At 42.6% G+C, this 13761-nt stretch overlaps 1 protein-coding gene across 2 annotated transcripts in view; it reads left to right on the forward strand.

Moving 5' to 3' along the window:
• The window catches only part of SDK1 (sidekick cell adhesion molecule 1), a 417596-nt gene that overhangs the window by 396415 nt on the left and 7420 nt on the right, over positions 1-13761 (forward strand). For both annotated transcript variants that reach the window (XM_061992261.1, XM_061992262.1), the window contains exons 41-44: positions 3338-3502; positions 5920-6057; positions 7968-8088; positions 8307-8436. In XM_061992261.1, coding sequence (XP_061848245.1) covers positions 3338-3502; positions 5920-6057; positions 7968-8088; positions 8307-8436 — 554 coding nt within the window. The remainder of the gene's footprint in view (positions 1-3337; positions 3503-5919; positions 6058-7967; positions 8089-8306; positions 8437-13761) is intronic.

The following is a 13761-nucleotide window of genomic DNA, read 5'->3' on the forward strand; positions in this document are numbered from 1 at the left end:
CAAGAAACAAAGAAAAACTGTTTTTGAGGGAGGCCTGTCTTTGGCATCACACATTCAGGCCTTTTTTCAAGAGGCCAGGTGCCCAGTGAAAGACAATGTGAAATGAAGAGGGAGGCAGATATTATTGAAGGCAAAGCCCTTGCAATTAGCAGAGTGCATCCCAGCTGCCAGCTGAGCTGCCTCGCCCAGGACAACGACTGGGGCTATCTGAGCCTTGGACCTCTGCCCCAGTCCTGTGGTGACAACTTTGTTTTTCTCAATGGTTTCTGTAAGTTAATACCCAGTTGATATCCCAATCACACCACGTGCATCTTTCCTCCCTCAACTAAGTGGAAAATACTGTGTACAGTATACTAATGATTTTCTACTGAACTTAAAAGCCTATCTTTGCTATCAGAAGTGACCTTCTAATGAATTCTCTTTCAGCTGAACTTGTAACATTTAGAGCAAATCTAGTTTTGAGGGATGGGGGAACAGATGCAGTGAATGAATTCACGTGTGTGTTCAATATTTAATCTCAAAGTACACCACTGAAATAAAATGGAGTTTTACTATGGACAGATCCAGTTGTGATCTCTGTCTACAAAGAGAGGCCTAAATAGTCCAGATGGAGATAAGATCAATTAATTAAATTATCTCTGGCATTAAAATTCTGGAATTAAAAGACTTGTTGGCCAGGGCTTGGGAAGCCGCAGACTATCCTGTGCGTAACGTTGGCTTGGAGTCAGCAATGCGGAAGACATAAAGATGGATCCCAAAGTATCACACTCTGGGTCTCATCTGGGCAAAGCCCTGTTTTCTAACCTAGGGGAAAAAAAAAAAAGATTTGGACAAAGATTGTTTCAATGAATGAAAGGGAGGTGGGCCAGAAAAGATATGGCCATGAGCCACAGCATCTCTGAGTCCCTGTGTTCTCTTTGAAGAGCCATCCACCAGCAGCCTTTTCTGCCTCACGCCATTGCCACTATAGCCAAGGAGACAGAGAGGTGGAAATACAATGTTGACTTCTCAAGGGTAGTCTTCTGCAAGATTTACAGAGTGGTTAAATTTACACTTCTTGGTCTGTTGGATATTCTGCACTGTGCACCCTGAGAGGTTTGAGAAAATGAGTGAGAAAATGCATGTGAACAGTTGTGTTTGTTGCAATGAGTGTTGAACATTCATTTTTATTGTTGCCTTTTCTTCCCTCATTTGAGTGGCTTTCAATGCAAACAAATTGCTTTCAGACAATTCACAATGGACTCAAATTCTCTTATTGCTGTTTACAAATGTGTTTATGAAAGCCTGGGCAATTCTAGCAATTATGGCAATATTTTACAGTCTGAGATGCATCTTCCTGGTGTTGGTGGTTGCAACAATCTAACTTTGAAAATGCATCCTTCACTCCACCCTCTTCAGAGAAACCAAATCCCAAGCTCCCTTTTTATTACATTGTAAGTTTACATGGTAGAAATAATCTAGCCTTCTATTGCCCTGTAAAAGGGAAGTCAATATTTTATCTCTTGCTTTATAGCCATTGTAATATCCAGCTAATACATAACAATGGTACATTATGATAACTTCATTATACTCTGATCATGCTGGTGAATAATGTATTGGTCTGAATTTTAAGTATGACAGAAAAATTACCTATTTTTATTGTTCTTTGGTATTTCTCAAATGTAGCTGGAACAATAACATTTCAGCCTGCTTTTTGCATCTGCTGAGACTGCCAATCCTCATGATCAGAAAAGATGTAGTTTGGGGGATGTTAGTCATTGTGTGTGTTGCTAGACGTGCAGCACAGTACAAATTACTGAGCCAATATTTACTGATGCCAGAGTTAAAACATTCACATCAAAATGCACCTGCAGTGTTAATCAATCCATCTTTGCTGCTATTCCCTGTTGCACAGAAGTAGGCTAAGGGCCAAATTTTGCTCTGTTACACCAGCACCATTCTGGAATTGCTGCAGCGGCTCACAAGCAGTTTACACACAGGCAAATGGAAAGAAAATGAGAACAGATTCCTGCCTTTTATTGCAGCAGCGGATCAAGCCACTGAGGGTAGCACTGCTGGCTCCTGCTTTATTGTTACCTTGATAACACCTCAAGCTACAGAAGTCACACTGATGCTTGAATCTCACAGTGCAGAGGACTTTCTTTCAAAGCAGTCAGCTCTTGTGCTGAAGTTGTATCTATGCAGAGGTTATCATCATATTCCCATTGCTGTGGGGCATGCGGAGAGAAAGACATTTCTCAAACAGCTTTGATAACAAAGAGCAAAAACCCGATGGGATACTTGTGAGGTCAGATCTGTAAGAGTTGAGAGTTTAGTCCCATGTGTAGAAAGTAACTCCATTTTGTCTGCAAAAGTGCTAAGCACCAGTTGTTACTGAAAAGCAGTCCAGTTTGATTAATGTTTAATTCGTGCACTCAAAATTATTGACTGACATTTTTAATTATAGTTGGTTTTGTTCTTGCTGATAACAGCATCCATCTTGCTGAAAGTTGTTTCCATTGTAGTTAAGTGAATATAAGCTTGTGAGTTGGATCTGGGACCAGAAAGGTGCCTGGCCAGGATGCACATCAGGATTAATGTCAGTATGGCTGTTGAGAGATGAGATTGTCCTACTGAAACACCCTCATCAGAATGGCATTATGCTTCTAACAACTTGGAGAGATGTATAGTACAAGCAAAACTTCATTCCTGCTTAAAAAAGCATGGCACAAAAGTGCAGTGCCAGCTGTCTCACTCTGTGGGCTCTGCCACACTGTGGGCCAGCACGTGGGAATGACATGTCACTGTTGATATTATGAAGCAAGCAGCATTCCAGTGCCACCAGCCCACCAGACAGCAGTTCACATGAGGCCACCAAGACCCAAACCTTACATTGGTTCACAAGACCTACCCTACTTAGGAAAGTCAGTTTTGCAATGTGAAAGCAGGCAAAACCTGAGGGTTAGGGCTCATGCATCTGGCAGGTTGCTTCAGGTTTTCTTGCTCTGTGAAATATCAGGCGTGCTGATGCGCTGACCTTACCTGATCAGGAGGAACCCAGATGGCTGGCAGCTGCTCGAGCCAGCTCAGGTCACTGTGAGTGCTGCTGCCAATTTAGAGGAGACCTCTTCCATCTGGGAATAAACCCTATTCATGACCCTCTCATGAATAAATACGGTGGTGGGTGTTTGCAAGACATTCTGACACTTGTACGTGTCACCAATCAGCCTTCAGGTAAGCACGTCCACTGCCTGTCATTGAAACACACAATTAACAACAGGTGATTTTTCCAATGAGCAGAAGAAGGAAATGCCACGTTGCACAGTTCATGCCATTTCTCTCCCTGCTACTTCCTTAGATGAAGGACTTTGGGATATGTTTGTGAAGGACATTCCTCGCAGTGCTACCTCCTACACAGTCGGCCTGGACAAACTCAAACAGGGTGTGACCTATGAATTTCGGGTAGTGGCTGTCAATGAATTTGGCTATGGAGAACCAAGTGTTCCTTCTGTGGCAGTATCAGGTAATTATGGATTTTAAAAAATATCTTACCAATGCAATTCCTTGGAGAGGGATGGAGGAAGGAGGAGGTGGGAAAAACCCCAACCTAGATTCTCTTGTTGCAACAAATAATCAAGAACAGCTTGTTTTCACTTGTTTTAGGATAAATCCAGAGTAATATAGTTGTGAAGCAAGGCTTGTTATTACACTATGTTTTACTCTCAAGAGGGAAAACGCATGTGTGACATTTTTAAGTTTGGCAAAGAACCTTCTCAGGAATTTCATGAGTGTTGATGTGTAAGATCTCTTGCCCCAAGATTAATTTACAGAATCTACAATTGATTTTTCTCTCCTTTCCTAGTCTCTTGTTTTGTTTACTCTGCTTCCTTCTTTTTTTTGTTTTCCCAAGAGTTCTCCAATAAATGTTTTCTGTTATTTTGTATTTAGCTTTCAAAAATATGAAAGTGTAGTTTCAAAAAATTATTCCTGGTACCCTCTGCATCAGCAGCTCCAGTACGGTGTGATGCCTCCAGTCCCCCTTCATCCAACTAGCTCGTGGGTCATGCTCTTGGGCTCTTCGCACCCTCCCTGCTCTCTTGTGCTTATTCACAGTAAATAGGGCTATGGCCTAAACCTGCTTCCAAAATCCCTTCGAGCAACCCAGCACTCTGGGTTTTTGAAGGAACTTCAGTACCTCCAAAAGCAAATTCCACTCAGCTTGACACATCTGGGCAGCTCAAGTTCAGTGGCCTGTTATGAAATGGGAGAGCTTGCCCTCCTGAAAGCTTTGCTTGGGTCTCCTCTTACACTTGCAGAGGCAGCTATGCTCCAGGTTGCTTTTGAGCAATAAGCTTCATCCTCACTGTATCAGAAAAGATAGATAAGAAGAATAGAAGAACCTGATAAAGTGGCTTTGTGATTCAAAATTCTGGAGAGTCCTGAGAACCTGGCAGTGCTCCAGTATCTGGAGTGCCTTTTATCTCTTTGCTTCTCCAGTGAAAAGCATAAACACGATGCAACAGTTACCCAGAAGGCAAGAGGAGTAAATGCTGCTATCGCCATCAGGGCTGCGTTTGTCCTTACACAATTAACCACTTAGCCCATGAAAGCTGTCTGTGGATTTCAGTGTGAGTGCTACCCTTGCTTTTCTCCTTCAGGACAAGGGCATTAGACAACCCACTTCAAATACCAAGAGTCAGTGTTTTTCTGTTCTGTGGTTTCACAGAGGCTCTAACACAATGTAAAGGGTCAGTAATCATGTCAGTCTTTCCTTTCCTGGAAGACATTATTCCTCTGAAGCTAGGCATGCATCTCCTTGTGATGCTTTTTATAAGTAAACTGCTTGTTTGTAAGTTCTCCACTTGAACAGAACTATTTAATTCACCTCCTTTTGATGCTTCAGTGTTCATCTCAAATTGCTGCATGAAAGTAAGAGGTTTCTGTTGAGATTCACAGTCATAAAGGTATAAAGCATTTTAGGCTGGCCACTTCAGCTAGCACAGGGAGGTATAAATTGCACTGAAACTGCTCAGCCCAGCATGACTTGTGCAGTTTGCCTTTAGGACTTTATTGGCCTGGACTGGCCTCCTAGCAAAAAAAGATCGTGGCTACTTTTCACTGCTGCAAAATACCCAGTGATCTGGAACAAATTTGAGCTCATATCATCAGGCTTACAACAGATTCGTGTTTAGATTCAGAGCTCAGAACAGTCAGTGAAAGAGAATGCCCGGGTTCAGTGATAGTGAAGGGCTGAAGCTGGTCTCCTGGCATTGCTCATTTCCTACCAGGTGTTCTTCTACCTTATGAACTACAGAGAAATTATATACAGCTGCTTGCTTGTGCTGCAGTGGCAGCATTTTTTCACAAAGCTGAGGGATGTTGACAAAGCAAATATCACTGCAAGAAAATAACATTACTTATTACTTTAAACCAAGGTTGGCAAGATAACTGTAAAAAGGGGAAAGTAGTGCCGTTTTATACCTCCAGTAGAGGTCAAATGGTGTGCAATGACTTGAGATTGCACAAAATCCATGCAACTGAATCCACATGCTGCACATCAGGCTTGGCTAAGCTGGTGGGGAAACGATATAGAGTAGCAGTGAATGCTGGAAGTTTAAGTTAATGGAGGTACTGAAAGACATTGATCCAAGTGTTCTGTGGCACTAGCTGAATTTTTCAAAGAGCCTCTGAGCAGTGTTTTGGCAAGGCAAGACTCTTAAAAAGTGGAATAATCATGGGTCATGACAGATACATTAGTGATTCCTCTGACCCAAGGAGTACTAAGCATACCTCAGCAGTTAAGACATGTAGGTGTGCAGAGCTGTGGGAAGAAACCTCCCTCTCTTGCTTTGGTGGTAGCTTCTCCTTGGCTAAGGATTCTGGAGTGCTGTGGGGAAGAAGAAATGAATAGAAACTGTTATTTGTTTTTTACTCTTCCAGCACAAACAGAAGCCCCTTTCTACGAGGAGTGGTGGTTTCTACTGGTAATGGCACTCTCAAGTCTGATCCTCATCCTCCTAGTGGTGTTTGCATTGGTTCTACACGGTCAGAGCAAGAAGTACAAGAACTGCAGCACAGGTAAGACATTAGCTCTGTGTTGTGCAAACATTCTCAAGAGCAGGGGGAGTTTGAAATGTCTTCCCTTTGAACCTCCGATTTCATCAGAGTGGACTCTCTATTTTGTTTGGCAGAAATGGCTTTTCTCTATAGTCATACTGGGCAAAGAGTGTCTGGTCTTATCAGGTTTTAGATGCTAACCAGTCATGGGCTTGGACGGAATAGCAGGTGGAAGTCCCAGGGACCATAGCAAGAGCCAAGGAGTCTGGGTCAAATACTTGGCAGAAGACCACAAAAAAGGAGAGAGCTGAGGCTTCATTTAGCTTTGGCATCATTCCTTGATAGATGGGGAGAAGGAGAAAGATTCTGCTTTCATATGGCTGTACCCAATGCAAATATTCTAGGTCTGTATGTCTGAGAGCTATGCCACAAATCCTTTATATTAAATAGAGTACCCTGCATCTTGCATACATTCCTTAAGCCAAGCTGCAGTTGCTGGGCTGGGGGCCAGGGAGCAAGGAGTTGTCTTGGTTATGTGAATCTGCTAGACTTCAAGGCATAATGAGCAACAAGCTTTGAATTTTCCTCTAGTTACAATTTTTACCAGTCTCTGAAAAGGAAACAGGAGCTACCTGCTCCATAACTAGGAATGTTAAAATAGTCCCCTTTCAAAATGCCCAGTTCTTGAGTTCTGAATATTGTTTTTACCTTCTCTTCTCCTGATATAATAAAGTCCTGGAAGGGTTGTTCACATATATATTTCTCTGATAGACTCCTCCACCTCCAGCAAGAAATTGCTCTGGTGCCAGGAGGTGCCAAAAAAGGCACATTAATGAGTAGGATCAGGTGTATGGGTTTTTGCACTGCCCGTTCTTAGGGATTAATGTAAAGAAGGAGTCTTCCAGGCATTATTTAGTAATTCAGTCCCAAAGTTAAGATTTTTTCTTTCTTTATAATTCACTTTTAACAAGTGTTAGAAAATCAGATCTCAGTCCCATGAGATGTACGAATACCGTGGCATTTTACCAAGTTAATACTATTACGTATTTGTATGCATAGCTCATAGGAAATCTCTCATCTTCTTAGTTTTGCTCTGTGTTTGGGGGACAGACATGAAAAGGCAGGTCTGACCTGTACTGTCAGATATCAGTGTTCACACTGAGTCTTAATGTAGCACTGAAATTGAAGCTGAGGCTGAAGTACTTGTCTGCTGCAAAGTGGCAATATGCAACCGGTCCCTCTCCCTGGGACATAAGCTGAGCTCACACCTTTGAGATTACAAAGAATGAGCATGGGAAAGAATAAGTTCTTGCTATATTTGATCACAAGAAATAACGTTCTTTGCTGTATTTTCCCTCTTCTGCCCATCCCCCATCCTTTTCCCTGTCTTACATTGTCCATTGATTTCTCACATCTGTATCTTATTCTCATTATGGCTCTGACAGCTTTTTCCCATTTCCTGCCCTTTTTTTTCCCCCCTTTTTTTCTCTTTTTCTTCCCTTTCTGCCTGTCTTATTTTTCCTTTCTCTTGCTTTGCTTCAGTCGGCATGAATGGAATTCACAGCACCTGGTTTAGGATGTCTTTAGTGCCCACCTGAATCAGTCACCTGGTTTCTATTTATAGCCAAAAGACAAGAATATTTACTTTTGGAGTTCATCAGTTCATCTGTGCTATTTTAGATACCTCCAAATGAAATGCATTGATCTATGACTCCTCCTTTCCCTTCTTTTGGCTTCTTCTGCCTGTTCACACTCCCAGTAAGCTTGTCTCCTTCACTCTCATTATTCTTGTTTGCCAGTAAGAAAGGTAAAGAAATTTTCAAAAAAATAACGATATCATAAAACATAAAGAAGGAAAAGTTAGCTCCTACAGTCATATCTGGGAGAAAAGTGCCTTTGTTTCACCTGAATCTTGCATTACTTGACTTCAGGTAAAACCATCTCCAACGTGGAAGAGTCAGTCACCCTGGATAACGGAGGCTTCACTGCTCTGGAGCTTAACAGCAGACACCTGAACATCAAGAGCACCTTCTCAAAGAAGAATGGAACCAGGTAAAAAGCTGGGAATGCCATGCTCTTGGAAATGGCCTTTATCTAGTTTTAAGCAACTGTTACAGAGGCAAAGGGGGGAGACTGTTGTCTGAAGGATCTAGAAAGGACTTCAATGCCCAAATTACTGCCCCAGTCCATGACTCTGGCTTCTGAGCATGATTTAATTGCGTCACTTCAGAGAAATGACATCCCATATTCTCACTTTTTACGTTTCACAGGTCTCCTCCTCGCCCAAGCCCCGGGGGGCTGCACTACTCTGATGAGGATATCTGCAACAAGTACAACGGAGCTGTGCTGACTGAGGGCTTGGGCCTGAATGAGAAGCCCTTAGAAGTGTCAGAGTCAGAGGTAAGGGTTTTTATTTGCCTTGCCAAATGTTGCCCAGTCACTGCAGACATTCATTTCCCTGCTGGATCCTGGCAAAAGTCCCAATCCCATACCTGCACTACACTGTTTTGTCACTCAATGTACTGTACATATGCTGCAAAATAACCAGCTGGCTGCGGCTGCGCTCTGTATGAGGTTGAAGGTGGGACACAGTTTGGATTGTTGCACTCACTGAAGCATGGGATGTGGTTTGAAGTTTTGACAGTGCCCTTTTCAGACAGCTACAGCAAAGACCAAGATTCAGAAGAGTGGTCCTGAGCAACAATAACTGCCGCCTCTGTTACAGAAGAGAGTAAGTGGGGAATGAGTAACCTGCCAGGGAGCACATGGCTGCGGCTGTGAGAGTCCAGTGTTCAGGCTTCTGAACAACCCAGCCTGCAGCTTTAGTCTAACTCAAGAGGAGCCTTCTGCTCAGGTTGTCTTTAGACTGCTGTCCACAGAAGGTGGGTGTATGCCAGCATTATCTATCTGGCAGTGCTCCATCTTGTGTCTTATATTCCTTTAAAAAGAAAGAAAGTGCTTGTGGTCTGTAAAAGTCCCAACAGTGGCCACGGGTGAATAGACAGACGCCAAGGGATATCCAGAAAGGTAAATCTGTCTCTAAACTGGTGTATTGTCAGCTGAGATCCTGACGAATATGAACTGACAGCGCAAGAAGCAAGCAGTGGGCCAAACCGCTCCAAACTTTGACCCCTAGAGCAAGAATAAATCAAGAGCAGCAAGTAGTGAAAGAAGATGACAGTTTTCATCTGTAGCTTTTCTGCACCTGCAGCTACAGCTGCTTTTCCCAGCTACCTAGCTCTCACCTCCTGCTAATTACCAGGGACAGCCTGCTGCTTTGTGCTGCCCTGTGGCTGACCCATCATGCAGTCAGTTCCTTGGTGTAGCTCAAGCTGCTGTCCATGCAATGCACAAGCATTACCCTCCAGATTAAACCCATAGTGCTTTGGTCATGTCACTGTAAGAACCCAGCATTAAACCTGTCATTAAAACAGTTTGCTGAGCATGATCATGAATTTAGTACTGGCACCCTGTGACATTCATTTCAATGCCCCATGTGGTATTTCCTGGTAATGCGCTAAAGTCTACTTGCAGGGTGTCATTGCTGCCTCCCACGTGCACTTTGTACAACACAGACGGTGATTTTTGTTTCTTTGTCTCTGGCTATTATTAATACTATTTATTTACTGTGTATGCAGTTGAGCTTGAAGGTCTCAACTGAGATTCTAGTGTATTTTTCTGGATCTGTGTATGCATGTGAATATGTGAACAAAATGTGCCTCGTGTTTTTCCTTGGGGCTTAGATAGCAGCCCTTCTGTATATAATGCCTTTGATGCTTGGGGTTTTTTTGTGGTGGGGAGTGCTTTTAGGCATGAAATGTTAATATGCTCCCAGTAGAGGTAGCAGTAGAAGATGCTGCCTTTTGATCAGCCTGAAAATGCTGTTTACATTGGCTGGTACAGACAGAAGGTGAGGGTGAGTTGAGGCAGAGGATGTTTGACCACTCTCCTTTCAAGTATTCGTCTACCTATTAGCAATTCCTGTTTATCTTTTCTGTTCTTTTTGCTTCTGTTCTCAAAGGAGATCTTAGCAGACAAGCTCTATTTAGCAAGAATTTCCATCTCTCTTAGCAGTCAGAAATTTTTCCCATTATATGAAGAGTTAAAGATATTTTTTTATGCAAGAGCTTTACACAGATTTGGTCCTGTGCAGCCAAGGGGGGATCCTGATGTTGTTTTTCTCTAATACATCTTTGCATGGATCTCAAATTCCACCTAACATGATGCACATAAGGGCAGGCAGGACCAAAAACTCTGCTTTTGCTTTCAACCTGCATGTCATCTTGTTGCTACTTAGTCTCACCCCTGTTGCCTGAGATGTCAAGATTTTATATGGAAAAGAAGGAAGCTTCAAGTCTCCTGGGGTTTACCAAACATGAAGTCTGTGAGAAACTCTCAGGCTGACTGACTGCACTTACAACACAGCTGCCTGGGAACCTTCCTCCAAGCTCCCTCCTGATGATGAGAGCGAGAGAGAAACAAAGAGAAAATCAAGCAGACCAAGCAGTACTCTTGATATTCATAAATCAAGTGGTTAACTTACTCCATGTCATGAAAGCCAAGCACCAGTACTGTTAATGAGGTTAAAGTAGTTTAATTGGCAGGTATGGAGCAAGAGAGTGTTAAGAGTGTAATTTCTAAATGATTAATAATAATAGGCTTTTAGATAATGAGTCAAGTGGACGAGGCTCTGGATAGATAATCTGAAGAAATTTGGTGTTCACCACGTACAGAAATTTAATATGTGCCATGTCATCGAGCTACAGAAGAGCAGTGTCACGGAAGGAGAGGGTGGTATATGAGTGTGTTGGTTCTCACATGCCCTTGTGGTGTCCCAAAAACAGTTTTCAGGAGATAATATTCTCACAGATTGCACACATTATCAGTCAGTGCCGAGTGCTGGCAATGCTCTGGTCTTCCCAGCTGCTCTCTGCAGTCTACCTGACTTTTTCTTTCTCAGCTCTGTAGGAAGCTGTAGAAAGATATTATAAATTTCCACGTAACACTTAATAGGAAATATGGTTTAACTTGTTTCCAATCAAGTTCTGCAGATAAGTTGGGCATCATGTGGAAACCACCTGCAGGTGACAATGTTAGATAAGCATGGGTTCCCATGTCTGGAGAAATCTGTTTGCCTACTAGGTTACCTTGTCTGTTTTACAGCATATTCATTTCACATCAACCAAAAGAAACTGCTGCCATCTACATTTTTAGAAATAATCTGAAAGGTTGTTTCTTAGGCAGTCACTTAAAAAAAGAGAAAAGAACAAATGAAAGATAATTGGAACTCTTCGAATTTCCCAGTGACTAAGCTAGGCAGCTCTGGTTGCTAATTTGCCTCTGGACAGCACTTGTGCGTTTCATGCTATCAATGAAATACTTCAACAGCCTTTTGTGTTCAGTATTCGTTGTTTCACAGGCATCCATGCACCTTTGGTTGAAAGTCTGTAATGTCACCACACACCCAATCACACCCCAGCCTATGGAGGTTTCCAAGGTAACAAAGCCACAGTGGCAGGAAAGGGAGAAAACCGAAAACAAAGCAAAAAGCCCTGCAGCATTTCTATTTACTCAATACTTTAAAAAACACTAAAAAGTAATCCTCTGGTATAAGCTGTCTGTATTGTCATGCAAAATAGATTTATCTTGCTACTCCTTGATTTTTGTCAGTGCAGAGAGAGGTGTGCATGACAATTTAAAGAATTCCTTGCTGGTAAGGGTGGTTATTGGTACTTTGTTTGGACCAGACCTTAGAAGATACTTTAGAAACATGGATGGAATAGTCAGTTCCTGCCTGTTACAAAGGAAACACAAAGAAAATGTTGCATTGGCACTGACAAGTAGGTTATCCTTTCCAGCCTCACTGCTAATGACAGTGAAAGGCTGAACTTAGTGCAGTTATATATGTTTCATGAAAGCTGCTTCTGAAAGGCACTGGCCTTTTTTACACCAAATTAGTGTTCTCTTTCACTTGGTATAATGGACTAACTAGTGGAGAGATAATCAGCAGGTGTTATTGTTTTAAATTCTCTCTTTCTCTTCATGGCACATCCAAGTGATGCTGTATTTCAAAAGGCAACAGCCTATCTAAAAGCATTCCCTCTTTATTATGTTGACTTGTGCTAATCTCAAAAGAACTTGGATCAGGTACAGAAATGGTATCAGGTTTGTGGGTGAGTATTTTTCTGCTAGTGATAGACAGAAATCAAGTGGCTGTATCAGCATTATTATACTTATCAAGTCATGTGTCAGTCTTCTGCTTGCAGATTCTTCTCAGCATTTCTTCTTAGAGCTTCCAGCCTTTTAGTTGTCTTTATGTTTATATATATCTGTGGGGACATCAGAAAGACAAGTAAGGAACTACTAGAACGTTGTGGGTTGTGGTTTTTTTTCTTTATGCTTACAATACCTCAGCCCTTTTCAGCAGTGGCTGAAGGGAGGGTTTCTTTAAGGGGGTGGCTGAGTTTGTGTGAATTAGTAAGAGTGATGTTGGATTGGGGAAGGAGTCAGAAGACACAGCAAGAGCAGTGGTAGCAGAGTATCTTTGATGGAAGGAACACATCCCTGATAGCTTTTGGTGAGTGATCCATAACCACCTGCCTCTGCTCAGGATGTAGACTTTTATTCCAGATGCCCATGTCATCCCTCAGCTTCCCAGGCACTTTTTTTTACTTAATTATTAGACTATGGAGCTGCAACATGACATTTGGAGATGTAGACTGCTGCAAATTCTTGATAAGAACAAAGAAAACCAGGGTTGAGGGGTCTTTTGGTCTGCAGGTAAAGCTGATTGTGTCCACAGCTCAGGACCAGCCTGCCCAAGCTATTGCTGCCTGCTGCTATGCTCTGCCACACTCTGCCATGCTGCCACATCTGCAGTCATCAGAGGCACTCTTGTTGGAGCCCCTTACAAAAATACCCAGGGCAGTGCTGGCAGGATGTTCCCTGCAGTGGTGCCAAGACTCTGAAGCTGCTCTCTGCACCCACTGGCTGTGAAGTGGTCCAAATCTGGGGATATTCCAGGCATGTTGCAAAAAACACCTGTTCAGGAAGGTCTTTGGAGGGAGCCGGGTGTTGGCTTCCCGAGGCTGGCAGCTGGTGCAAAGGAGTGTTTTTCTAGGAGACAGTCTTTCTGAATTCCTTCTGGAACAATTATTAAATGCTGGTAGGGTTTTGTTGTAATATTAATTACGTGTCAAGGCACCTGAAGCTTTGCATTCTTAAAATAAGCAAACAGTACACAACTCTGAAAGAGTCAAAGCATGGGTAATAGTGGAAGGGAAATTGGGCAAAGCTGTAAAGAGCTGCTTTACTCAGACTTTTGGAAAACTAGGGAAAAAATTTTCACTTTGTCCATCGCCCTCTGTGCTGGAAAATGGGCACAAAATAGTATAGAAGCAGCCATCTAAGCAAAGAAGTGTGATGATGGATGCAGTGCCCTTTTCAAACGATGGCTCGCAAGGCATTTGAGGATTGTTCTTCAGAGACCATTAAAAAGGAGCTTTAGAGGAGGAGAGACTGGTTATGTGGCAGGCAGGATCAAGAAGGATGTGTGTGTGCTGTGTGGTGTCACAGATCAGAACAATACCAACCTTTTGAAACTAATTGCAGCAACTAACAGTTACAAGCTGCACTTACCCATCTCTCTTGTATGTCTTAGGCAGATTCTGCTTTGATATTTAATTGCCTTTAGAATCAGCTATGCAGATTATCAGGGAGGGGAAA

Source organism: Colius striatus, chromosome 3 (genome assembly GCF_028858725.1).
Source record: "Colius striatus isolate bColStr4 chromosome 3, bColStr4.1.hap1, whole genome shotgun sequence".
NCBI lineage: Eukaryota > Metazoa > Chordata > Aves > Coliiformes > Coliidae > Colius > Colius striatus.